The sequence below is a fragment of the Polypterus senegalus genome, chromosome 3 (genome assembly GCF_016835505.1).
Source record: "Polypterus senegalus isolate Bchr_013 chromosome 3, ASM1683550v1, whole genome shotgun sequence".
Classification (NCBI taxonomy): Eukaryota; Metazoa; Chordata; class Cladistia; order Polypteriformes; family Polypteridae; genus Polypterus; species Polypterus senegalus.
The window spans coordinates 47,636,339-47,663,674 of NC_053156.1; the positions used below are offsets into that span (position 1 = coordinate 47,636,339).

At 37.5% G+C, this 27,336-nt stretch overlaps 1 protein-coding gene across 1 annotated transcript; it reads left to right on the forward strand.

Annotated features, from left to right (window-relative positions):
* On the forward strand, nt 1-27,055 carry mepceb (methylphosphate capping enzyme b). The gene is made up of 4 exons (XM_039747132.1): nt 1-2,487; nt 6,543-6,761; nt 11,511-11,637; nt 26,348-27,055. Exons 1-4 carry the CDS (start codon nt 877-879, stop codon nt 26,401-26,403), a joined length of 2,013 nt encoding a protein of 670 aa, XP_039603066.1. The 5' UTR covers nt 1-876; the 3' UTR covers nt 26,404-27,055.
* The last annotated feature ends 281 nt before the right edge of the window (nt 27,056-27,336 follow it).

The following is a 27,336-nucleotide window of genomic DNA, read 5'->3' on the forward strand; positions in this document are numbered from 1 at the left end:
TGCTTGAACGGCATATAAAGCGAGCGGAGACGCCAAGCATAGTGCGAGAACCAGCAGCTCGAGCTCGTCTTGCGAACTGGCTTAGGAGTTTACACATCACACACTTTCTAGCACACATACATATATATACACACACGCACACACTCTTCGAGTTGAAATTTTATTTTAAGAATTAAATCAATCGAAATTTACATTCTTCGGGGGGTGTGGTCGGTTAGTTACTTTTTGGTTCGTATAATACTTTTTATTTTTAACTCGGCGGGAGGCGCTGAACTGCGTCCTGTCAATTTGGATTTTTTTTTTAATTTGTCGTATTCTTTTGAAAAAGAGTATCTTTGGGAGGGGGCAAACACAAGCAGCTTGGCAAAAGGAAGGCGGAGAAGCAAGCAAGCCCAGGTTCTGTGTGTCTGCGTGTGTGTGTTTTTCGTCCAGAGGTCCCTGTAGCTCATGAAATATGCATGAGTACGGCGACGTCTGACGTAGGAGGCGTGTTACTGGGAGAGTCACAGCTAGGGGAGGCGGGGGAACGCTAGGCACGTTAAGACACGCAAAAAAGAAAGGGGGAGGGAGTTAGCGTTTAGGGGGACGAGCGGAATACGTTGCCTTTACGCAATAACAGGCAAAGGCACATGCCTATAGTAGCAGCAGACGAGCAGAGATTGTTAAACTCGGCCAGAAACTGCAAGTTTTTGCTTCTCCCAAATTGAAGAAGGAAGGAAGAGCGTCAGCTGCGTGTGGCTGGTCTATGGACGTGCTTTTGTTGACATGCCGGAGGAGGAGAAGAGAGCACTGGGAATGCAGTAAGAAGAAAACTTCATAATGTTTTACACGAACTTTTAAACATTCTGTCCATGCCTCTTGCAGCAGTTGAAAATAATGATAGAAATGTCGGTGGAAAACAATACTTCAGTGGAAGGCAACACGGATTCTGCTACATCACTACACCAATGTACTGGAAATAGTCCCAGCCATGTCCCATTACCTGTGGAGTCCATATCTGGAGAACTTCTGGACGATGCCAATGTTGTTTTGACAGCTCGGTGCATTAATAATAGCAATTCTATTGAGAATAAGATTGAGCATGCTGAAGCTGAAAACACCATGGGACAGCTTTACAGGCCCAAGAATGGACTGCAGCAACAGCAGAAATCAAATAAAAGGCGCAACAGTGTCAACATTGGCTTCAAGCATCCTGGATTCAAACGTCGCCGACGAGCCAACTCCGAATGTGACCCAGTTTTGCCCACTAACTTTTTGTTGGGAGGTAACATTTTTGACCCCCTGAATCTTAATAGCCTTTTAGATGAAGAGGTCAACCGGGCCCTAAATGCAGAGACCCCGAAGTCCTCCCCACTGCCTTCGAAAAACAGAGATCCAGTGGAAATTTTAATTCCCAAGGACATTACAGATCCTTTGAATTTGAACTGTGGTGGTGGTGATGATGGTATCTTGGTGTCACCAGTGAAGGCCGGAGGAGGGGGCAGGAAAAGGCATAGGCATCGGCACCATGGGAATCCTCCACATCAGCTGCCAGGTTCTGTTACCAATAATGTTCCACCAATAGCTACATCAACGCAGGAATCTATTTTGGCTCTGGACAGTCATTCATTGGATGTGCCAGTTGGTGAAAAATCTTCATCAGATGCTGCTTGTCCGATATTGAACCCTCCATACCTGAAAGAGGAAAGCATGATTGGTAGTGCAGTGGACCTAGCTGGGGAGACGCCACCATCATTTGAGGGGCCACAGCCGTATGAACTGAATACATCTATTAATTGCAGGGATGAAATTGTGCCACCCATTCTTCCTTTGTCAAGTGTCACTGAACAAAAACCATCATCAAATTTAAATTCTTCTCTCGCATCTGTCCCTGGTGGTTCTGTAACGTGTGCCAGTGTTAGGCATCGCAAGCGGCGCAGAACTTCCAGCAAATCTGAGTCAGTGCCACCAATTGGGGGGAGTAGCAAATCAAAACAAGCAATAACTGACAAGAAGGGAACCCCAGAAAAAAGCAAGCCACAGCAAGGCAGCAAGCAGTATGGCTCACAGCCTTTATTCAGAGACAAGCAGCGCAAGTTTCAGTATGGCAACTACAACAAATACTACGGCTACAGAAACCCTGGCTGGTGCGAGGATCCCAGAGTTCGAGTGCTGAAGCCTGAGTGGTTCCACAATAAGTCTGTTCTAGATCTGGGCTGTAACACAGGCCACATGACGCTCTACCTTGCCAAAAACTGCAAGCCTTGTAAAATTGTAGGAATTGACATTGATGGTGGATTAATCCATTCTGCTTGGCAGAATGTTCGTCATTACTTATCAGAGGTTGTGCAGCCATCTTCAGCAAAGAAAGGAGAAGACCATGAAGGGATGCCCAAAAAGCAGTTTCCAGCATCCCTCACTATTTGCAGGGGCCCAATAGCAGCACCGCCTATTGGCCAGCTATCAAGTTCCAGCAGAGAGTTCCCCAACAACGTATCATTCTTGCGGGTGAGGCCATAAAAGAAAAGCATGATGATGCCACATGTCACTTACTAGTTGTGGTTTTCATGTATTTTTGTCAAATTTATGTATTTTTGAGTAATTAACTTTTTTTTTTTTTTTTTTAACAAATTGTATGTTCTTGACAAAATGCTTAAGTAATCTCTAATTTTGTGTTACAAATGACTATATATGCAACCTTTAGAACATCTGCTGTATTTTATCAGCTATTTTTAGGATAAATGTATTAACTTTTGATGCCCTTTTTTAATAACTTAGCACACCATCTCTTAGAGTCAGAGCAGCTGCACTGTTGGGTTATGTTTTTATGTATAATTTAGTCCTTTTTTTACAGTCAAATATTCTTACATTTGCAGCTTAAAACAGAGGAAATGTAGGTAGATGAAACATCCTATGTTAATTAATTTGTGACACTTTCTTTTCCTAAACGGGCTTTTTTTTTGGTATGTAGGTGTCCAACATAGTCTTTCTCTTTTTCTTTTATGTAAAGTCTTTTCTTTCCTCTTTTTGTTGTAGAAATCATTCCTGGTAGCATCTGTTAATGCTGTCTGGATTGACTAACCTTTTTCTTTCCTAAGATTATTTTTTCCCCTAATGTGAAGCTGTTTGGTTTTCTGTTTACACATATATATATAATATATAAATATATATATATATATATATATATATATATAAAAGTAACCTGTATTGTGTTCTCACCTCACCCCTTTTTTTTGAAGATGGGTCTACTAATTTATTTTACTAGAAGGAAGGTCTGCTGATTGAAGCAGAATAACAGAGGAAATGTGAAGTATATAAAAAAAATGACTCCTTTAGTGCTGCATGGTCATGAGGCCTGTAGTTCATTTAGGCCTGTAGCGGCAGGCTTGCCTTGTTAGGAGAGCTCTAGGTAAATTGTGATCAGCAGCTTCACTATGGGTCTGTCTTTAGTTGTACTTGCTCAATCTTTGGCAGATTTAGGAGTCTTGCAGTGTGCACATTTAATATTTAATTATCCATATGCTTTAGTGACAGTAAATTTTAAAAGGAGGAAACTTCCTTTGAGGTTTATAGTCACATCGTAAAATAGGCTTTTGCCACTTGTACAGGAGTCTTCATCACTGAAGTTAAGAGTATTGCATCCATACATGTGAACTTGTATATTTGTTGAGGCTGAAACAGTATAATGTCTTTTTGCAGTTGCTTATACAGTATGATCTATATTTGCATATTTCTGTATTTATCAAAAACATTGATGTCGGCCATGTTAGTATACTGAGGCAGCAGACTAGGAGGGGCTGAAAGACTCTATTCAGGTGTCTAGATGCACATGCTTTATGTGACCCTTGCTTAGGAGGTTGTATCCAGAAACTTGTGTGCTTTTATTCCAGTGTGTTAAAGGTTGTTCATATACAGCACCTACTAACAATTGGGTATGTTATGTTAGTGAGTAGTTTTCATTTGTATGGAAACTTTTTAAGTGTTGTGTAGTGCTGTTATTGGTTGATTCTTGTAACTTAGCAAAGTATGCTTTTCTCTTGTTTTTGATGTGTGTAGTATTAGGGTGTTGTACTGTGTTAGCCATTATGGATGACAAAATGACACTTTTTTATTGGCTAACTAGAAAGATTACAGTATATAAGCTTTTGAGACAACTCTGGGCCCCTTCTTCAGGCAAGATGTAATACAGAAACTGGAATTCCCTGTGCATATATAGACACAAGGACAGAAAATTCCAAATCTTTGTGAAATGTACAGTGTTATTTATTTTTATTTTTTTGTTCTTGAACTGTGTGCTTTGCAGAGTTCTAGGTTTCTGTCGATTTTATAATTAATTTATGTAGTGCCTTTCCCATGCTCAAGACACTTTTTATAGATGTATACACGTGTTTCTTTTTTTTTTTTTTTAAGATTTATAATTGTACTAACAGTTGTTTTTATATAAGAGTGGATAGTGAGTTTTGTTTATGGTTTTTATGTTATCTGGCAGCCTTTTTTGCTAAATTGGCCTGTGTGTGTTCATTCACCCTGCAATGGACTGGCACCCAGTCCAAGATTTCTGTCTTGGGCCCAGTGTTTGCTGGGATAGGCTGCAGCTTCACTGTGACACTGTTCAAGAAAAGCAGGTTTAAAAATGGCTGGCTGGCAAATTTTGTTTGTTTTTTATTTAATATATATTCTTTCCAAGTCTCTTGTATATTTTCTGTTTGTGTAATATACTCCAAGTTATATGTTATGTTCACGTGCAATAATATACATGCGTACAGAATTAAGCACCCTTGGTGATTGCAGGAAATATTTTTTTCTATTACTAGTGGCGTTTTCATTTTGTAGTCTTCTCACAATTGTTTAGTTTTACTTTTTAATGAGTAATTTCTAATTTTATTTATATTTTAAAAATATCTTAATAGTCATTCCAAACCAACTTTGAGCAGCTTCACCACAAATGTTGTAGTATGTATCTTTATAAGGGAACCTGTGCATGAATCCCAGTTAGCGTGTGTGTGGAATTCTGCAAGAAGCAGGCTGCAGTGTGGCAGCAGTATGCAGGTGCTTTATGGACTGCTCTGGTCTGATTTGATTTGCATGCTGTGCTGCATTCTGCAATTGAGCCCTCATAGAAAGGTCATATAATAGCTTCTGCAGTAACAACAATAACAAAGGCAGTATACAATCTGTTTGGTGTAAAGCAGGATCATATTTCATGGAGGGTGTATGTGCATAGATAGTGCACTAGTGTTTATTTTTTTTATTTATTTATTTTTTTAAATATACTACTTGGGAGAAGTGTTGGCTTTTTCTCAAGCAAACTACAGTTGCTCATTTTTCTTTGTAAAATCTTGGAAGTTACTCAGCGCAAAAAAAAAAAAAAACTGGCATGTGTTACTAACAGGCTTGAAAGATCCTGTGTTTGGCCATAGAGTCTTCTGTATTTTTCTCCTCACTGATTTGGAATTTACCATTTGCTGTCTAGTGTATCACTTTGGCTCTTTCTGTTTGTGCTGCTCTTTGCTTTTCAACTCTTTCTTAGTCGGAAATGGGCATTTCTTTGGCATTGTTTCAATAGGGAAGCTCAGAAGCTTGTGTTTTGTGTTGTTTGATCACCCCCAACCCATTTGGTGCTGCCAGTCCTCTTGCAGAATGAAGAAATTAAGAAGTCCACACCTGTTTTTCTCTGTAAGATCATGTGTTCCTTATTTTCCTTTCAATAGTGCTGCCTATAAAAAGTATCCTGCCTAATGCAGTGTGTTTTTTGTTTTTGTGTGTCACCTACCTGTTCTTGAAACTCCAATAATACTGAAGAAACCGTCAAGAATTTTAAGTTTTACTTCTCCCATTGCAGGTGCATGATTTCTTTTGTAACTTTTGCTCTGATGTATCCTTGGACTTATTACGCTGTTGAGCAGTGCACCGTCATATGTCATTTGTTTTAGGAGGACTGTAGTTAAAAGATGAGGTTCCACAATTGCTAAGTTAGTATTAGTAAATCACTTTGTAAACCCAAAAGTTTTATGCTGTGTTCTTATTTAAACCACTTGTTGCAAAGGATGACTGGTTTTCATTAGTTCAATGTTGGGCGAAAGTACAGACATTAAGTTTGTAGACTTGAACACTGGAAAAGGTAGGAGTTAAATGTTGCCAAGTTAAATAGTGCAATCTGAGAAAGGAATTCTTGTACTTGCCAAAGGTGAGTAGTCCACACAAGCATAATTTTCATTTGTGATAAATTCTAAGAAGAACAGAGCAGGGACACTTTTATCTTTGTGAATTGTGCAATCTTGAATCTTAAAATATTCTTAATTTTAGCTCATCTTGCTTAAGACATTTTTATGCTGCTGTTGTAATAATGCAGGGTCATTCCCTAACACCTATTTAGTTTGTATCCACTCATGTATTTAAAATATATTAAAGTATTTATTATTGAAATGTTTTATACCTTGTTGCAGATGTGAAACATTTCAGCAACAAAAGCATTTAATTATTACATAGCACATTTTCATACATCAAAGTATCTCAAATTGTTTTACAATAATAATTTGTAAAATGTTTTTCTTCTTGTTTAGGCAAATTATGTACTCCCGAATGATGACTTGCTGCAAACTCAAAGGCCAGAATATGATGTTATATTGTGTCTGAGTATGACAAAGTGGGTTCACTTGAACTGGGGAGATGATGGCCTCAAGAGGCTATTCAGGCGAATCTATTTACATCTAAATCCTGGAGGCATCTTTATTTTGGAACCACAGCTCTGGTCATCATATGGCAAGAGGAAGAATCTCACTGTGAGTATCTTTCACATAGCCAAGTGTGAGTGGATAGAGACACCTGCTGCTACTTTGTTTTTGAGAGCCGCTGGTGGAAGATGAGTAAGGAGCAGGTTGTGCAATAGACCTTCTTTTCAGAAAGCTAAGATTTAGAAGCTTTCAAAGAATATAGTAAAGGATGGTATACTGAATCTTCTGCAATATATTTTTCCAGCCATTTTAAGCCTTTAGACCATTATTTTTCTCAAATTTACCATTCATAAAAGCAGAGGTAGTACAATAATTAGACATCTTTCAACTTACCCCTTGTATGTCCTTTAAATTTAGATGTCCATGACAAGTTGTTCAGGTATGATTGGGCTTTATGTGGATGAGTAAAATAGGAGGATCTCCTCTTGCTGAGCACCCAAGAAGAAGTGGGCAGATAAAAAAAAAAAAAAACTTAAAAGTATGAATTTTTTGGAAATTTCAAAAAACTGTGTTAAGCTTTACAGAAAAGGAGAAAACTCTCTACAGTCTTGAGTCTGCACCCCTTTCCCCATCACACCCCCATTCATATAATTAACCTATGGGATATTAAGCTGCTTAAGTAAATGTAGGTTTTTTTTATTTGTATTAACTAGTCTTATCCATCCTTGTACACACAGACAGTGGAAGTAAAATCGTACATAAAATTTGCCTGTGTATTTCCAGTGCTATGGTGTTCATTTGAGTATATTTAAATGTAAATTATATATACATGCCCGTATGAGGAATATAATGCTTATGATAAAACATGATGTTTTCACAGATAATTACTTACATTACACAAACTGAATTACATTTGATTCTCTTTGCCAATAAATGTTAAATTTCAATTAACCATCAAAATTGGAGGAGGAGAGAAAAATCCAGTGACCGTACTTTGTCTCTTTCATATCCACAGAGAAGTTAGCTTCTTCTCTGGTTGATTTTGCGTTTTATGAGATAGTGACACCAGCAAAGAAATGACCACTTACTTGTAGTTGTAACACTATTGTTTAAAAGATGTTTGTGAACACTACAGGTCTTATTTGAATATGATAACCAAGTCATAAAGCAGATTTTGTTTCAAAGCATCATGAATATTTATAGCTGTTGATACCGTATCAGTTGCCAGCCAGCTGTTTTATTTATTGAACTACTGGTTTCTCTTAGCATTGACTGCAACAGTAGAAACAATCTACCCACCTCTAGAGTTTGGGGGGGATGAGCTCAGTTCAGAGTTCAGTTTGAGCTCTTGTTCTTGCACTGGGAGAATCTGCACATTCCATACAAGCAATGCCTAGGTGCATGACTTATAAATCCAAGATACTGGATTTATATGCAGCAGCACTGAACACTACTTTGGCTTTCTGCAGAGGTTATCTTTTTAAACAGTTCTGTTTGAATAACAATCTTACTAAAATCACTTTTTCGTTGTCAAAATGCAGTAGTTAGACCTGTGACAATACACTTTTCCCAAGTTAAAACTCCTATTGTGATTCAGACTCCACAATACAATGATGACATTTTTAGAAAAAAAAATGTACTGTGTATTTAGTTACTTATTCATTGCTCAAAATACTGTTCAACTACACAAGAGTTAATGCAAGTTTTTGTAGCTTTCTTTTTCTTAAACATTAACATAATATTCGTAACAAGTAACATGATATGTTGCATGTTAATCCACACTTAAAAGTAACAATTTCACTATATGCTGTACAGAAAAACAATAATGACCTGTTCATCCAAATTTAAACATTTTTCATTTTGTTTTCTTGGTTAACATGAAACACTGCTCTAACAATGGCTGTCCTTTTTATTTCCTCCTGAATGTCTTACTTACCCATTAGATGCGAGTCCTGACTAGATATATGTATGACTTGTATTTCCTTTTAAGAAAAATGAGAAAGCCAACTCTCTTTATGAAGCTGAGACTTCTCTGCTGTCATGGTACCCCCTTCATTTACCGGGGTACACACATAGTGGTGACAGATGTACGATTTGGCCAGAAAAGCAAACATTGGGAATTTTGACTTTTTTTCTTTCCCATTCATGCTATAGGACTGCTATGTTGAGCAGTGCCAACTCCACTGAAGTACAATACCTTCTTGCTGTAATCTGTTTCTGATTATGTATCACTGCAGGGTATATCAATTTGTTTTGAGCTCTTGTTCTTGCATGCGAGCGATTGACGAGAGTTGCAAGTTGAGTGTATTGTGAGAACTGTTCCAGGACGAGAAATTTGTCCTTTGCCAGTTCCAATATAGTTCAATTTAAGAACGATCTTGTGGATGTTGTGGTTTCTTTATGGACAGTGTTACAGATCATTGTACTAATTCGAGGATTCGACTCGCTACATTTAAGCGTGCACTCGATACTTCACCTGTTGTCCCGGCCCATTTACATGTACAGTGATGCCTCTGTTGAATGAATAACAGTTCTGACAAAGTGCAGTCAGTCTGACATTATACATTCACTTAGAGCTGGCACTAACAATTAAACTATTGATATATCAACTTTTTTATCGATTAAGTGATTAATATAGTGACTTATTTTGACCATGTTATACCCTTTCCAGCGACTGAGAGCAGTGGGACGTTCGTCATCCTGTCTGCACTGATTTATGAGAGAATGTGGGAAGAGCCCAGAATCATTATACTTGTATGTTAATATCAGTTTTAATGTTAAAACTTGGATATTGCTGAGCTGCATGGTTTGTGTATTTGGCAATTTAACCTGCAGAAGAAATTGTTTCTTTTTAAAAAAGCCAACGCCCCAGCAATCAACTATGCTGTAGGGAGACAGCTGCCTGCATGTTACAATCCCGCAAACTATCTTTCAGTTTGGATCAACTGCACTGAATTTAAAATACATCTTACTGACTAGTAATTGGAGAAAAAAAACAAAAATACTTCAAAAGCTGACCTGTGTTTATGTTGGATGTTATTACTGCTCAGTTTTCACAACTGCTGGCAGGTATTTTTCTTTCTGATCCACAACATGACAGTTTAGTGACTCAAGTTGCTGGCCCTGGCATAGGGTGTCTCACAAAGGGTGAATGTGCAACTCTTGTCTGAAATAAAACTGCCAAGTGCATTTAATGGAGCTAAGTGTATGAACTGAAACATTAAGTTCAGTGCACTCGTGAGTAATAATAGTGGCAGATGACTACTGCATTTAGCAGACAGTATATCTGTTCCTTCTGAGGACGTACTATGGCTGTAACTTTCATCCCAGTGCTAGTCACTAGCAGGAATTTCTCAAGTTAACTAGCAGCACAACACTTGAAGAACTATTGTCAAATAACTAAGTAAGTGCAAGTGGACTCCTTCTGGCAATTTTGGTTTGTCTTTTGCTGTACTTTGTTGTGCTTCCTCTTTAGGTGAATGCACTGGGCGAGTACTGTCTTTTAGACAATGAACAGCCATTTTCCAAGATTTTTGGGTGAAATATTCCACACAGAGGAGAATTTTGCTGGATATTTGGGGGAACCGCCTTCTGTCAAATGTGGTGCAACTGCCTCCGTGATTAGTCTACTCAAAAATAGTACAGAGAATTGCCACTTTTGGTTGTGGAATGTGGGGTGCAGGGATAACTAGTTGATTAAAAAAAAAATGCTTTAAATTTTTACTCATATATATATATAGTTCTATATAGTTCTAGTTTTTCAGTCAGATTTTTAATTTCTCAGCTCTCCACTGAAGGCATTTGTTTTTGTCTTTATTTCAGTCATGTGGTAATGTCATACAGTGCACTCGTATAAGGCCACATTTCTTATTTGCAGTAATCATGGCTAACAAATTGTACATTCAGGTGTAAAATATGCGAAATTCATGAAGTGGCTGTCTCCTCCATTTGAAAAGGAATGAGGGCAATGAGTAAAGATCGTAATATTTTCCATTATGGGACAAAAAAAGTCGTCATTGATGGTGGAAACTGTTATTGGAGATGAAGTAAATATTAGATGGCAAATTTTTAAAATTCTCCAGTCTTGCTTAGAGACCGCTTTTAAGCACCTAAACTTGTATTGAAGTTACAATTCAACTGTGAATAATGTAGTTTTTTTTTTGGGGGGGGAACAATCTTTTATATAGCAGTGTACTGACTTGGTAATGTCAGTGAGTCACAAACTTGTTACAGTACAGTTACTGTTTGTAAATAATTTTACATATACAAGAGTTGCTTAAAATTAAGTTCAAACATATTTGTCCCTGTATTTGCCAGTGGTTTGGAACATCATAAAGTATTTTTTTCTGTTTTATTTAACATATCCTTGGTGTAGGTATACCACATAAAGGAAGGTGATATTTTGTATCTTTTTGCAGTGGATCTACATTGCTAAGGTAAACCCCCAAAACAGTAATTTTGATTCAACTGTTCCAAAACTAACAATAAAAATATATGCTCCTTCTGCAGTGAACCTCAATTGAAGTCATGTTTATTCTTTGAACAAACAGGAAGAAAATTTTGTAACTTCCATTCAAAATTGAAGGTTTTTGGCAGTAATCGGTTTTGTTTGATAATATGCTTGCTTAGTTGGCCAAAGCACTATTTATAAAATATAGCTACTAATTGCTTTATGAAAGTGATTACAGTTTATAACATTGTCAAAATGCTGAATCCCATTACTCAAATACAGGCACAGCTTTCATTACTTTTTTATTAAAGTTCCTGTTATGAATCATTCTTATTTGTGCCATCATATGTATAGAATTGTGGAGTACTTTTTATTAATATTGGTGCCAATATGTTCTTAATCTACAGGAGAATATCAACAAAAACTATTACAACATACATTTCAAGCCAGACCAGTTCACAGCTTATTTGATATCTCCAGAAGTTGGCTTCTCCAGTTATGAGTTGATTGGGACACCACAGAGCTCATCCAAAGGTGAGGATTCTCTATTTCTTTGCAACTTTTATCACAAGCATTATCACCAACCAAATAACTACTATGGAGATGAAGCAATTTTAAGTGACCAGCTTTACGACACATTTTTTTGTTGTTAATTTTTTATTGGTAGGAAAAAAAAGTTTAGTTCTCTGATGCAACTGTATGCTGTGTATGAAACAGCAGTATTGTGTTTTTCCAAGTACCCCAACATGCTGTGCACAGTTTTGCATTCTGAGCTGTTGCTCTCTGTGTGTTTATAAAGGATAGAGCATTATTTGCCAAACCATCAACAAGAAGCAAAAAATATATTACCCCACACTGTTTAGAAAGAGACTACTGTCAGAGGTAAAACAAATCTAGAATTTGGGTGAATTTCTTTTACACATGCTGCATTTAGCATCAGAAAGGTACATGTATATGAAGCACAGAGAAAGTGGAATGTAAGCTAGAATGTCTGAAACAGAGGCTATAAGAAAAAGAATAGTAAAAAATTTCAGCTAACAGTTAATGACTGGACACCATGTATATTCAAAGAATTTTATAGAAAACGTGAGGTCAATCAGTAGTTGCTTGCTAATTACATTTGTGGTTGCCAGTATTTAGGATTAGTAGTACGATTTTACCATTGTGTTGGTACATTACATCCAGCTAACGGAGAAAGAAGACAGTTGACCAGAAATATTGCATACAAAGGAATCCTTATTCTTTAGATAGATGGATAGATACTTTATTAATCCCAAGGGGAAATTCACATCTCTACTAAAGACTACAGATATACTTTAATACAAACCCATCTGTAAAATTAGTAACAAAAATTAAATATGATGGAGAAATCATCACTTGACACTTCCAGTAACACTGTGGTGAGGCACAGGCACGCCATGGGAACAGAAACATGGTTTTCAGCTTTGCTACTAGTTCCTTTAAAAAGAAGTGCGTGTTGCACTGGAGGTGCTTTATTCCTACTGGTCCTGTTTCAATTGAATAATCACTGTAGGATAACAACGGATGATCCACAGTTAATAGCCGGTGGGGCCTGTATGGAAGATGAGGCATAATCAGAGGAGAAAGGGGAATTTTTTTTTTTTGTCCCCTAACTTTAAGTTGGTTGAAAGAGAGTGAGTTGCGGGTGAGGCAGTGAGGACCCACCAGGAAGATGTCCAAGAGATTGTGAGATGGAATGTGCAGATCTTCACTGGAAATATGATGAGCAAGATGTGAAGCCAGCATTGGTGATCGGGTCAGCTTTTGGGAATAACATTGGGTCTTTGGGAGTGCCAGAGTGAAAGGCAAGGTGCAGCAGACTAGTACAGTGAAGAGAGCTGATGATGTGTGGACTGAGCCCTAGAATGGTCGTTATGGGTTATCTCTTCAGGTGTCGTTTTTTTTGTGTGTGGTGGTATTTCTGTTTTCCTGGGTTTGTTTAGCTTGTCTTAAAAATTGACTCATTTTAAAGCACACTTAATTTGTGCTTTGTTTTTTTTTTTCTTTTTTGAATTTTACCAGTTTATTCTTTAAACTGGTTGGAACATTTTTAATGATTTATTTATTGGACTGTTTAGTTTTCTGACTTGAACATTTGCACAATAAACATTTGTACACTTCTCCGTTATTTGAAAGAACTATTTTGTCTGTCTTGCTCGTCACCTTGTCCATGCTCTGTTTAATGAACTACTGTGGGATCAGCCTCCCATCTAAATGTCAGAAATGTTGTGGCAAAGTGACCTCTGATAAACTTGGGCACTATCCAGGGTTCATACAAGTCCTGGAAAAAGTTTAAAGCCATGAACAATTAACAAACTAAAATCTAGTACTGAAAAGTCCTTGAAATTCTAAAAAAAAAAAAAAAATTTAAATGGTACTTGAGTCATGGAAAATATTAAAGTGACTTTAAGTATTCGCATATCATGAGATAAAACTTTTGCTATTTTACCAACAGAACACCCACATCTTACATTAATATTACGTTTTAGAACCTAGCATATTAAAATAAACTTTTACTATGCTGGTATCCATGTGTAGTAGCCATTAGCCTGCACATAGAAGTACCGCTGAGTTAATATTATGTGGTTAACAGTTAGCAAGGTAAATTACATTGTGTATATTAGACATGTCATGATATATCGAGCAGTCAAAATGCCAGAAAACTGCATGTTTAAATTGGTTGAAAAATGCTGACTACAAAGATTGGCTTCAACAATCAAATAAGCACATGGCTGGGTGCCATTTATTTTATGAAGAAGTTTGACATTGGGAATATAGGTGAGTCTGCTTTGAAAATCCATATAAAAGCAAGTAAATGCTGAGAACTGAAAAAGAGCAAGGAAGAGGGTAATTCTGTTAAGAATTTTCTGGACATTTAGAGGGGCTATCGTCTGTGAACTGTTCAAGTGTCAATGGATTAGCTGGCTTTTGTGTGATACTACTTCTGTATTGCCATTTTGTCTTCATATGTGATGAAAAGTCAATGCCTGAAATCCTCGGGATGTTAAATGTGGACTGGCATTATTTATACAAGACACACAAATACGTGGGCAACCTTTTTCAGGAAATGTTTCCTGATAGTGAGACTATTGAGCTATTCACCTTACATGGAAGCCGTTCCCAAGGTACACCTTGTACTTTTCATCCGCAACAATTTACTACCAAAAATATGCCCAAATTTTTTTTTTTATGACCATTTATTTGCCTAATACATATTGGGTTGCTACTACCCCAACACAGTAACATTTCTGTACTTTTATGTGCTCTTTAAAATGTTGGGTTCGTAAACAGCACCCTAACAAAATATGCTTTTTTTTTGGTGATTTGTTTGTATCTTTTGCTTGCACTTTAGGAATATTGGCATGGACCCGTTCTGTGCATACCACATGTATAATGGCACATTCCCTGTCCAGAAATCAATGTATACAGTGGTGTGAAAAACTATTTGCCCCCTTCCTGATTTCTTATTCTTTTGCATGTTTGTCACACAAAACGTTTCTGATCATCAAACACATTTAACCATTAGTCAAATATAACACAAGTAAACACAAAATGCAGTTTTTAAATGATGGTTTTTATTATTTAGGGAGAAAAAATTCAAACCTACATGGCCCTGTGTGAAAAGTAATTGCCCCTTGTTAAAAAATAACCTAACTGTGGTGTATCACACCTGAGTTCAATTTCCGTAGCCACCCCCAGGGCTGATTACTGATCACCTGTTTCAATCAAGAAATCACTTAAATAGGAGCTGCCTGACACAGAGAAGTAGACCAAAAGCACCTCAAAAGCTAGACATCATACCAAGATCCAAAGAAATTCAGGAACAAATGAGAACAGAAGTAATTGAGATATATCAGTCTGGTAAAGGTTATAAAGCCATTTCTAAAGCTTTGGGACTCCAGCGAATCACAGTGAGAGCCATTATCCACAAATGGCAAAAACATGGAATAGTGGTGAACCTTCTCAGGAGTGGCCGGCCGACCAAAATTACCCCAGGAGCGCAGAGACGACTCATCCGAGAGGTCACAAAAGACCCCAGGACAACGTCTAAAGAACTGCAGGCCTCAATTAAGGTCAGTGTTCACGACTCCACCATAAGAAAGAGACTGGGCAAAAACGGCCTGCATGGCAGATTTCCAAGACGCAAACCACTGTTAAGCAAAAAGAACATTAGGGCTCGTCTCAATTTTGCTAAGAAACCTCTCAATGATTGCCAAGACTTTTGGGAAAATACCTTGTGGACTGATGAGACAAAAGTTGAACTTTTGGAAGGCAAATGTCCGTTACATCTGGCATAAAAGGAACACAGCATTTCAGAAAAGAACATCATACCAACAGTAAAATATGGTGGTGGTAGTGTGATGGTCTGGGGTTGTTTTGCTGCTTCAGGACCTGGAAGGCTTGCTGTGATAGATGGAAACATGAATTCTACTGTCTACCAAAAAATCCTGAAGGAGAATGTCCGGCCATCTGTTCGTCAACTCAAGCTGAAGCGATCTTGGGTGCTGCAACAGGACAATGACCCAAAACACACCAGCAAATCCACCTCTGAATGGCTGAAGAAAACCAAAATGAAGACTTTGGAGTGGCCTAGTCCTGACCTGAATCCCATTGAGATGCTATGGCATGACCTTAAAAAGGCGGTTCATGCTAGAAAACCCTCAAATAAAGCTGAATTACAACAATTCTGCAAAGATGAGTGGGCCAAAATTCCTCCAGAGCGCTGTAAGAGACTCATTGCAAGTTATCGCAAACGCTTGATTGCAGTTATTGCTGCTAAGGGTGGCCCAACCAGTTATTAGGTTCAGGGGGCAATTATTTTTTCACACAGGGCCATGTAGGTTTGGATTTTTTCTCCCTAAATAATAAAAACCATCATTTAAAAACTGCATTTTGTGTTTACTTGTGTTATATTTGACTAATGGTTAAATGTGTTTGATGATCAGAAACATTTTGTGTGACAAACATGCAAAAGAATAAGAAATCAGGAAGGGGGCAAATAGTTTTTCACACCACTGTATCTGTTTTGAAAATGTAGTGGCCCTGCCTAGAATTGCATCCTGTAAATAATGCATAACTGCACTTTTGCCAAGAGTTAATACCATGTGCTTCAGTGTCAGGTTTTATAAGTGGTAGGCCACATGTTTGAATTTGTATCTGTTCTTATTAGGTTGTGCTGTGGATATTGAGAAGTGATCCTGGGTTCCTGTGCTGGTTGGTACTGGGAAAGTCAAGTCCTGGAATTTAAATTAGACTGAAGTTTACAAACCCAGTCTATCATACTATTTTGCATTTAACAGAAATGGTATAATCTGCAAATCTTATCACAAAAAGATATGTTCTTTTTATTATATATTCTTTTCCTGTTCTGGCCTTGTATCAATGTTCCTGTTTTACAAAATGGGCATTGCTCTATTTTTGTTTCACAGGTATCCCTTGCAATACACTAGGCTTGCCCCAAAAATAACCGGAATTTTGTTGTTGTTAGGTTGGTACTTGTAGTACGTGGTTGGGCCGCTAGGGCGATCTAGTTACACGCCTCACAAGTCAGTCTGCCATGTGCCATCGGTCTGGAAGGTTGTGCTTGTGTTCAGTGAATTTTTTTGTAAAAGTAGTTTTGTGCAAGCGTTTTTTTACGATGGCCGATTATCGTGAGCAACGCGCAGCAGTGAAATTTTGTTTTCTTCTTGAAAAAAGTGTTGCAGAAACTATTGTTATTGAAACGGTATGACAACCCTGCACAACCCACCCTACTCACCGCATTTAACTCCGTGTGATTTCTTTGTTCCCTCGGATGAAAAAAGACTTGAAAGGAAGGCGTTTTTGCTGACGTCGAAGAGGTAAAACAAGAAACGACCAGAGCATTAATGGGCATTACTTCAGATGAATTTAAAAAATGTTTTGAACAATGGAACAAACGGTTAGATAAGTGTATTTCTGCCAATGGAGAGTACTTTGAGTACTTTTATCCGGTTATTTTTGGGTCCCCCTTGCATAGAACACCAAAAAACATAAAATATGTAGTATGCTGTACTGTAGTAGTAACATGCCCACTGGTATAGCTACAACAGTGGCTTACAGATTCCTTGCTCATTTTCTTGATGTACCTTATTGTTGACTCTTCGCTAATTCTGTACAACAGCAAACAAGGTGAAAAACATCCATGGAGGAAAAAAAAACTATTCTCGTGTAACTCGTACAACAGGAAAATTTTAATTCCCAGAGTACTGTGTGTTATACTTGAAGATCTGCCTCTCCCCAAATCATTGGTTGAGAGTCCTGTCTTTAATTCAGATGCACAGCATTGTAAGAATATCTTTCCTGTTTACTACTCTCAGAGTTTCTATTAAATTTATTGATAACAAACCCTCAAATAGGTAGATCAGTGAATCATAAACCCGCAAGTCACAAGGGCCGACTGTATTATACAGCTAACTGTATTTGTATTTTCCACTAGTGGATGAGAACGTCACTTCGGTGTGTCTTTGGGATGCATAAAAGAACACTGAAGTCATTTTTTAAACAAACATTTATTGATTTTAGAGACTATAGATGTAGTGATCAAAAGGATTCTGTTCTGGTAATGCTAGTCATTAAGTATTTGTGGAAACCAATGGAGAAAAACAAAGGCAGTTGAGGTGGGTAATTGGCATAAGGCTTTCTATACGATTTGTGGATTGACACTATCCATGCCATATCCAAACACAATTGTTCGTAAACGTACCTGATACCCAAGAACCTTAGTCCAAATCTCATTGATACATTTTGTGGCTATGTCATATTATGGAGCTGCTAAATGATTAGCATTTGTTGACTAATTAATTCATAAATGTAACATTCCTTACACCTAATTTGATGGCATAACTGGGATATTCTATCTTGGGGATGCCTTACTCATTGAGCAGTTGTTTCAGCATTTGAGTATTGTAGAAATCCCCTACAATGGGTGAAGCAGGTACCATATTTTTTTGAAAGCTGTAGCAATATTGGTGAAATGACATAACGTTCTTAATTAGTGGCCAGTATTCTGTAAATGATGACTTAATGAAAAATAAACAAACATGTTAAGTCATGAGGACAGGTGGTTGAAATGAGGTTCCTTAGCAGAGTTGCAGGAATTTGCCTGCTGTTAAAATGTGAAGAGACCAATGAATGGGTGGCAATTTCCTAGAATGCACAGGGATGTAAGGAATAGCATCATCTTGTCAGTCCTGTTTTGCCTGTTAGACTGTGACCCTCAATGGGAGGAAATGGTTCAGTGTAGAAGAGGCATACAGCATGACGGCATATGTAAGGATGTGAAAGATGTGCTACCTCTGCTGTACTTTCATCTGTAAAAGCATTTGCACTGCCAGTTTGTTTTTAAGCTGCAGCTCAGCTGTGTTTGTCCTGCTGTTTTCTTTATTTATGATGTGTGAGGTGACTTGCCCCATGAATAGTTGGGAGAAGTTGAAAAATTTAATATTGAATCCTAGAGAATCTTTGGAATGCTGCAAAAAATGACTTGCTTTTTTCTTGTGCTATATGTAAGCTTTGTTTTTTATTCAAGTAACATGTTAAATTTTAATGTTTTACCACAGTAACATAATATAAATTTATTGTAATGCAAAACCATCCAAATTTAAATTTACGTTTGTTTTCTGACTTAAACATTTTTCCAAGAATGGCTATCCCGTTTACTTCCTTCGTGAATGCTTTACTGACCCATAAACAGTGGGTTATTGCTGGATCTATGAGGGCTTTTATAATGTAACCTTTCCCTTTATGATGACAATGTCCGTACTCTGCTTGAAGTAAAGATCTCACCACTTGACAGTATCCCCTGCAGTTGCTCACTAGGTACAGACATAGCAGGGACGGAGGTATGGTTTGACCAGAAAAGCGAGCACTGGGGATTTGCCTACATTCTCTGTCCCCCATACTAGAGTACTGCTCTTGGAAGCAGCCCAAGATCCACTGCTGTATAATTAATCTTTGAGGTAATTTAGCCCTATTTCTGAATCCGTATTGGTGAAGCACCCGTGAGCTGTACTGACTGCAGCTTGCTGCTGCCAAAAGCATGCCAGCATAGAATGAGATCTGTTCTTATGTCATGATACGTTTAATGCATCTGTGGTCTCAATAGTGATGGATTAAAAAAATCAGGTTGTGGATGTAGTGGTGCATATAAGAAAATGTTACGATTCACTGTACCATCCAAGGATGTAATTTACTAAATTAAGTGCGTGTGTGGCAAACATAACCTACAGCCACACACCACATTCATGTACAGTAATGTTGATGTTGTGCAGTGACAAGTTTCACCGTCACATCCTTATACAGAACAATGGTTTTGCCAAAGTGTTGCTGGGTTGGTATGTTATACCTTTTTAGTTCTAGTTTCCTATTCAGATTTTTAAATAATTTTGTCTTTGCATTTCATTTGAGTCGCATGGCAATGTCATACGTGAGATAAAAGGCCAAATTCCGTATGGCGAAATTCAGTACAACTACATTTTGTGTTCTGCCTAATTCTGATGTACAACAATTAATATTTCTTGAGTGATCTGAAGAAGGGCACACAGTGTGCCTCTAAAGTTAAGATTCTTATAGTTTCTGATCTTCATCTCTCATAAAAAATGATGGGGTGATCATGACTAAAAGAGATCTACAGTAGGTACGGAAAGTATTCAGACCCCCTTCAATTTTTCACTCTTTGTTATTGCAGCCATTTGCTAAAATCATTTACATTTTTTTCCTCATTAATGTACATACAGCACCCCATATTGACAGACAAAAAAAATAATTTTTGAAATTGTTGCAGATTTATTGTAAAAGAAAAACTGAAATATCACATGGTCCTAAGTATTCAGACGCTTTGCTCAGTATTTAGTAGAAGCACCCTTATGAGCTAATACAGCCATGAGTCTTCTTGGGAAAGATGCAACAAGTTTTTCACACCTGGATTTGGGGATCCTCTGCCATTCCTCCTTGCAGATCCTCTCCAGTTCTGTCAGGTTGGATGGTAAACGTTGGTGGACAGCCATTTTTAGGTCTCTTCAGAGATGCTCAATTGGGTTTAAGTCAGGGCTCTGGCTGGGCCATTCAAGAACAGTCACAGAGTTGTTGTGAAGCCACTCCTTCGTTATTTTAGCTGTGTGCTTAGGGTCTTGTCATTGTCTTGTTGGAAGGTAAACCTTCGGCCCAGTCTGAGGTCCTTAGCACTCTGGAGAAGGTTTTTGTCCAGGATATCCCTGTACTTGGCCGCATTCATCTTTCCCTCGATTGTAACCAGTTGTTCTGTCCCTGCAACTGAAAAACACAGCATAATGCTGCAACCGCCATGCTTCACTGTGGGGACTGTATTGGACAAGTGATTAGCAGTCCCTGGTTGTCTCCACACATACCGCTTAGAATTAAGGCCAAAAAGTTCTATCTTGGTCTCATCAGACCAGAGAATCTTCTTTCTCACCATCTCAGAGTCCTTCAGGTGTCTTTTAGCAAACTCCATGCGGGCTGTCATGTGTCTTACACTGAGGAGAGGCTTCCGACAGGCCACTCTGCCATTAAAGCCCCGACTAGTGGAGGACTGCAGTGATGGTTGACTTTCTACAACTTTCTCCCATCTCATGACTGTATCTCTGGAGCTCAGCCAAAGTGATCTTTGGGTTCTTCTTTACCTCTCTCACCAAGGCTCTTCTCCCCCGGTAGCTCAGCTTGGCCAGATGGCCAGCTCTAGGAAGGGTTCTGGTCGTCCCAAACATCTTCTATTTAAGGATTATGGAGGCCACTGTGCTCTTGGGAACCTTAAGTGCAGCAGAAATTTTTTTGTAACCTTGGCCAGATCTGTGCCTTACCACAATTCTGTCTCTGAGCTCTTCAGGCAGTTCCTTTGACCTCATGATTGTTATTTGCTCTGACATGCATTGTGAGCTGTAAGGTCTTATATAGACAGGTGTGTGGCTTTCCTAATCAAGTCCAATCAGTATAATCAAACACAGCTGGACTCAAATGAAGGTGGTCTCAAGGATGATCAGAAGAAATGGAAAGCACCTGAGTTAAATATATGAGTGTCACAGCAAAGGGTCTGAATACTTAGGACCATGTGATATTTCAGTTTTCTTTTTTTAATAAATCTGCAACAATTTCAAAAATTCTTTTTTTTGTCTGTCAATATGGGGTGCTGTGTGTACATTAATGAGGAAAAAAATTAATTTAAATGATTTTACCAAATGGCTGCAATATAACAGAGTGAAAAATGGATGGGGGTCTGAATACTTTCCGTACCCACTGTATAGTTTGTACACATGTGTCTTAAATATGTTCGGCAGATTAAGAGCAACATATATGCTACTGATTTTGCAATGTAACTTGCAAACGTCATAACATTTTGATCTAATCATGGAAGATTAAATATGAAAAACAGATGCCGCACTTTAATTTCATATTTTAAAAAAAAAATAATAATTAAAAGTACCATCATAAGCTATTGTACATATTGCTTTACAGTTCATTTGAAATATTGGTCTTTGACCAATCTGAGATTATGTTGTCATAAAGAATAACCAATCAAATAATGATGACACAATTTCAGCAATACAGCAGCTGTTAACAATAGAAATGGTCATGTTGGCTAAAGCATTTGAATCACTTGACACAAAATGTAACTTTGATATTGGATTATTTGTATATCATAATTTATCACAACACATACGATACAAATTGTAGTCTTTTTCGTTTTTCTGATGGCTTGTCCCAGTTCTTTGAGAAGGCCTTTTAAAGCAGTTGTTTGACAAGCACATGTATGCAAATTTAATTACATATAGTTACAGATTCTGTATCATTTGCATTGGCACCACCTGCCATTTTAAAGAAGCTATTTAGAGAACAAATAAAGGAGGAAAGCTGTCTGTAAAGTTACTGCTTCCATTTTCTAAATGGTAAGAATGAAAGTAAATGAATAAAAAATGTAAAAGTAGTCTTGTGCCGAAATGAAAAAAAAAAAAAGATCAGACCATATTTTGTACCTGTTAACCAGTTCAGGTATAAGCTGTCGTCTTGGGAGATCTGAAAACCCCACAAACAAACAAAAAAATGGAATATAAACAAAATGGCACATGGTGACGCTACATCTTAACAGAAATGTCCAAGATTTAAAGAAAATAGGCTTTGCAGATTAGAGCTGTAGTTTCAGCAAGTCTGGAATAGGAAGGAGTTCTGTCCTGCAGTCAGCTCAGTCCGATTTTAGTTTTGATTCTCCAGCTCATCACCACTAGGTAACATGGGCAGACACACTTAAGAAAGAGCACTGAAAATGTTGCTGATTTTATTTTACATTAAGCACTTCTGACTTTGCTCAACTTTTTCTGGACATGGTGATATTTACTTTTGCATATTGATTTTTCTTAAATATCAAAGCCATTTGAAGATTTTGATACATTGCTGTAATCTCTGCACGTACTGATCTACCAGCAGATTCCTTAAGTAAGCAGTGGTTAGCAAGAACATTTGTTGAAGATAATATGCAGCTAGGCAGAAGAATTCAACTCAATAGTCTAATGTCTGAGCTTGAACCTGTGATTTGCTGAATTTTAAAATGGAAAATTATCTGTACAGGTTCTGCTGAAATGTGTTGCTTTTCTAACCGCTAGTGTAGCTTAGCAACAAGAATAGTTTATATAAAAAAAAAAAGATTTTCACACCATGTCAATGGTGTAATGGCCTGTTTGAATAAATAATGTGAAAAGGGAAAACAATACTGCAAAAATGTACCTTACGCAGTAGAACTACTATCAAAGTAATCTAAACCACCATTCTGGGAGATGAAGAAATTCGGACATCTTTAATAAAGGCAGAGCTTTACAAGACTGAAATACATTTTAGATGTTTATATGTTAAGCATGAATATGTCAGCATTCTAAACATGTGAAAGAGTATTTTCTGTCCTTATTAGGCTTTAAACAAGACACCATTTTTGAATAAAATCACTAAATAACTTTAGTCAGCAAAACAAGTATGGAGGAAGTGAGTGAATATCACTTAATAAAAATGAAACCACCAACTCCAAATCTGCTAAACCTACACTTCTGCCTGGCCTTTTGTTGCCAGTGTTTTCTCACTGGTTAGATAAGTGAATGTCTAATTGTATTGAGTGTGGGAATCCTAAGAAATAGTAAATCTTTCTAAAAGATTTGTACATGTTTGTGTTTAAATGTGTTCCTCTTCCTCCTTTGGGTTGCTGTAAGTGCTGTCACTTGTCATTATCAGCGTAGACTGCACTTGTAAACATTAACAATATATAAAAATTACACTACTACTTAGAAGGATCATGTCAGTTGTACCATCTTGGGTGTCAAAGTTATGTGCAAATCATAAATTTTAAGTTTTTGTTTTTAAGGACTAACTGATTACTAATGGGTGCATGATATAGTCTTAAAGTTGTGGTGTAACAAATGTAAACGAATACTCCACCCAAAAATTATACTCTTTAATGTTATTTGTTGTTTTTTTAGTTTGTGGTGATGGTCGAGAAAACTTTTTAATCTCAGGTTTTCATGCAAAATGGAGTCAAAATGTGTGGTGTATTAGAGCCCAATAATACCCAGTGTTGTAGCAAACGATGAGAAAAACATTCTTTTAAATAAAAAAAAATAAAAAATTTGCGTTACTCGTGGCACATGAGCCACATGTCTGCGACATCCAGTTGTATGTTCAAAATGTACAAAACCCGGTCTTTTTTGCTAAAATGTTTTTAAACAGTCCAGGCAAGTACGTACATCTGTGTCACACTACGCTGCAGGCACGTGCCAGAACCATAGTTTCCAGTATTTGCAGCATACAAGAAAAGCAAATGATTCTTTAAAATGTGTCAGTTTTTGCCCACCAGGATCATCATTCCACTTGCTACATGTTTTCTTTCACAGGAAACCGATGTATTTGCCTATCACATTTTTCCACTTTTTCATACATTTTCTGACTTCACCCGAGTTGGTCACCATCCAATTTGTGTTTGTTTTTGAAGTTAGAAGTTAAACAAAATGGCTAACACAGTACAACACCCTAGTACTTTTTGAAGTATACAGTAATCCCTCCTCGATCGCGGGGGTTGCGTTCCAGATCCCCCCGCGATAGATGAAAATCCGCGAAGTAGAAACCACATGTTTGTATGGTTATTTTTATATATTTTAAGCCCTTATAAACTCTCCCACACTGTTAACATTATTAGAGCCCTCTAGACATGAAATAACACCCTTTACACGTTTAAACTGTGCTCCATGACAAGACAGAGATGACAGTTCTTTCTCACAATTAAAAGAATGCAAAAAGATCTTCTCTTCAAGAGCAGAAAATTTCAGAGAGAGAGAGAGAGAGAGCGCTTGCAAAGAAAAGCAAACAATCAAAAAATCAATACATGTGCTTTTAAGTTTGCCGCAGCATTTTTTAGAGGAGCGTCAGTATCTTCTAAGCAAACAGCCCCTCTGCTCACATCTCCTCCGTCAGGCGCAGAGAACGTCAGAGAGAGAGAGCGAGATTAAAGCAGCAATCAAAAAATCAATAAGTGTGCTTTTGGCAGCACCGCGATAAAGCGGCTTTTCTTAGAGGTGCATCCGTATCAACTAGGCAAACAGCTTCTCTGTGTCGGGCGCATTGAATGTCAGAGAGGGTGAGATAGAGGCAAAGACAAGCTAACAATCAAGCTCCCCGCGGGATGCATATCTTATAGCATTGAGGAGTTTTAGTTAATATGTAATACATGCTCTGATTAGGTAGCTTCTAAGCCATCCGCCAATAGCGTCCCTTGTATGAAATCAACAGGGCAAACAAACTGAGGAAGCGTGTAGCATAAATTAAAAGACCCATTGTCCGCAGAAATCCGCGAACCAGTGAAAAATCCGTGATATGTATTTAGATGTGCTTACTTTTAAAATCCGCGATAGAGTGAAGCCGCGAAAGTCGAAGCGCGATATAGCGAGGGATTACTGTATATAAATGTGTAGATTTTCTGATACCCCGTTACAGTTCTTTTCTTGATCTGCTTCACATTAACTTCAGAATAGCAGAAGACGAACAGAAACCTGTTTCATGAAATACTTAATTGCCAAACTGGCCAGTCAGAGTCGTAGAGGTCTGTGGTGCATAGTCACATTTTTAAGGAGGTGTGTGTCGGGCTACAGCATAGGCTTGACACAGAAGTATAAATCGGCCTTTACTTCTAGAGTTTTATTATTCCACCTCATTAACAGGAAACCTAAAGCCTCATGGGAGTCGCTTTTTGAATTGAAGACTGGAATTCTGACCAATGAATGAGGTGGGCCTTTACATAGATAGAACTGTATTTGTCCTCAAGGGGAAATTTGGCATTTTACAGAAGCTCTTTAAATAAGCAAGTACATAAATAGTAAGTTCAGACAAAACGAAAAAGTGATAAATACAGAGCTTCTGTTAAAAGACAGAACCTGGAGTATTTATTTAATTGTGGAAGTCAATCCCATGAGGCTTTGGGTTTTCCATTTATAATGTGTGCTGATATTTCCAGATGCAACTATTTAACAACATTTTGGGAAAAAAACAAACATGTATTTTGCATGTTTTGAGCATAGGACTGAGTAACAGACACGAGGATTGTGCAACATGCAACATTTCCTTTTATTCTGTGCTATCTGTTGCACCATTTGCGTTGTACAGCAATGGCCACTATTGCGTGAAAAATGAGATTAAATGATTCTTGGTTATCACTACAAAAAAAAAATGCTATAGGTAATTAAAAATTTGCATGCAGTGTTCATTTAAGCACTTATTAAATATATTGTTGCAGGTTTTTTTAAACTGTATTGTTGATTGAATGTATTTGTTAGCTAGTATTTGTTGTTTGCTCTGATTATCTAGGAAGAACTGGAGATATCCGTTACTTCCAGATCTTGCCTCACTATAATAACGTTTGTACACTTCGCTCAGCTCCAGCCTTCTTTCATTGCCAGTTCAGTTTGGTTTATAAATTGATTGCTGTAGACACACACATTTTTGTAAGATAAGCAAGAAATGAAATGTCCCGTAACACTTGCCTCCCAGGATATTGAATCTTGTTTAGTCAGTGCACTCAAAAAGACTGTGCTGACTGAGTCTCATTTGATTTTAGTAGAGTTGTCAGTCATTAAAGATGAATTTTAAAAGATCTGTGAAACTGTTGGGTTGAATTGTTGATGATGTTTAAACTTACCATTGTTTGTTTGTCTCTCTCTTTCAGGATTTCAGCGACCAATTTACTTGTTTCACAAAGGTCATCCATCTACTGAGAAATAAGACTTTGTTTTAATGGCAGTGATTATTTTTTTTATTATAGATATATATTTTTAAAGTAGATAAAAAGAATGGGATAAAAGTTTGGAAACCAGAATTTTCAGACTGAACACACCTTAACTGTCCGCCTTGTTTAGATCATTTAATTCTACTGAACATTTTGAGTCTTTCCCAGCAATGGCATTCATTACAATCAAGCGAATAAAACAAAAAGCGAGAACTTTAGAAAATGGCTACAGTTCCATTTTCCATGTCTGGAAGGCATTTGCAAGGTTCAGCATTTATCCATAAAAAAAAACTTGGGAAAGGAAGGGGGCCCATAATGTGGTGGATGTTTTGCCCATGTCTGTTTGACAGCAGAGTACTGGAATATAAAATTGTCACTCAGGATTCCAAGGCAGCAGGACATGTTCGTCTAGCAACACCCCGCCTAGAGATGGAGAATTCAGCTAATTGTGTCACACTTTCTCTTGCTGATCCTGGTTGTGAATGATTTTGAAGGGCTGTAAAACTTAAAGGAGCAGCTCCAAATGGCATCCTCTCCTAATTTTGTACTCCATACTTCACGTTTTACTCAAGCTCCGACTGGCAGTGTACTTTAACTTGGTTCACTTTAAACTACCGTTTTTCTTCATTTAATTTTTTTTTAAAGAAGCTTAATTTTTTTCCAAATTCATTAAACTTTTTCATGTTATAAATTGTAGAAAGCTGACAAATGCTTTTGTTAAAAAAATAAAATAAAAAAAATACTGAACTAGTTTCCAGGGTACATTTTATAGGGGAAGGGTAGACCTGCATGTTTTACACTTGAGTAGTGTTTTGTCACCCCATTGCATCCTTTCACAACTGTCAGAATGCCACGTTCTAACAAAGTTCTTGGGTGAAGTTTTTTATTGTTTTTTTTTAATTATTAAAAACAAAAGCCCCCTCTGCTCA

Excerpts from the sequence above, each read along its gene's own strand:
- mepceb (XM_039747132.1), top strand. The coding sequence starts at position 877 with ATGATAGAAATGTCGGTGGAAAACAATACTTCAGTGGAAGGCAACACG. Across the intron at positions 6,762-11,510 it reads GCAAGAGGAAGAATCTCACT|GAGAATATCAACAAAAACTA; the intron begins GTGAGTATCTTT and ends CTTAATCTACAG. Across the intron at positions 11,638-26,347 it reads ACCACAGAGCTCATCCAAAG|GATTTCAGCGACCAATTTAC; the intron begins GTGAGGATTCTC and ends TCTCTCTTTCAG.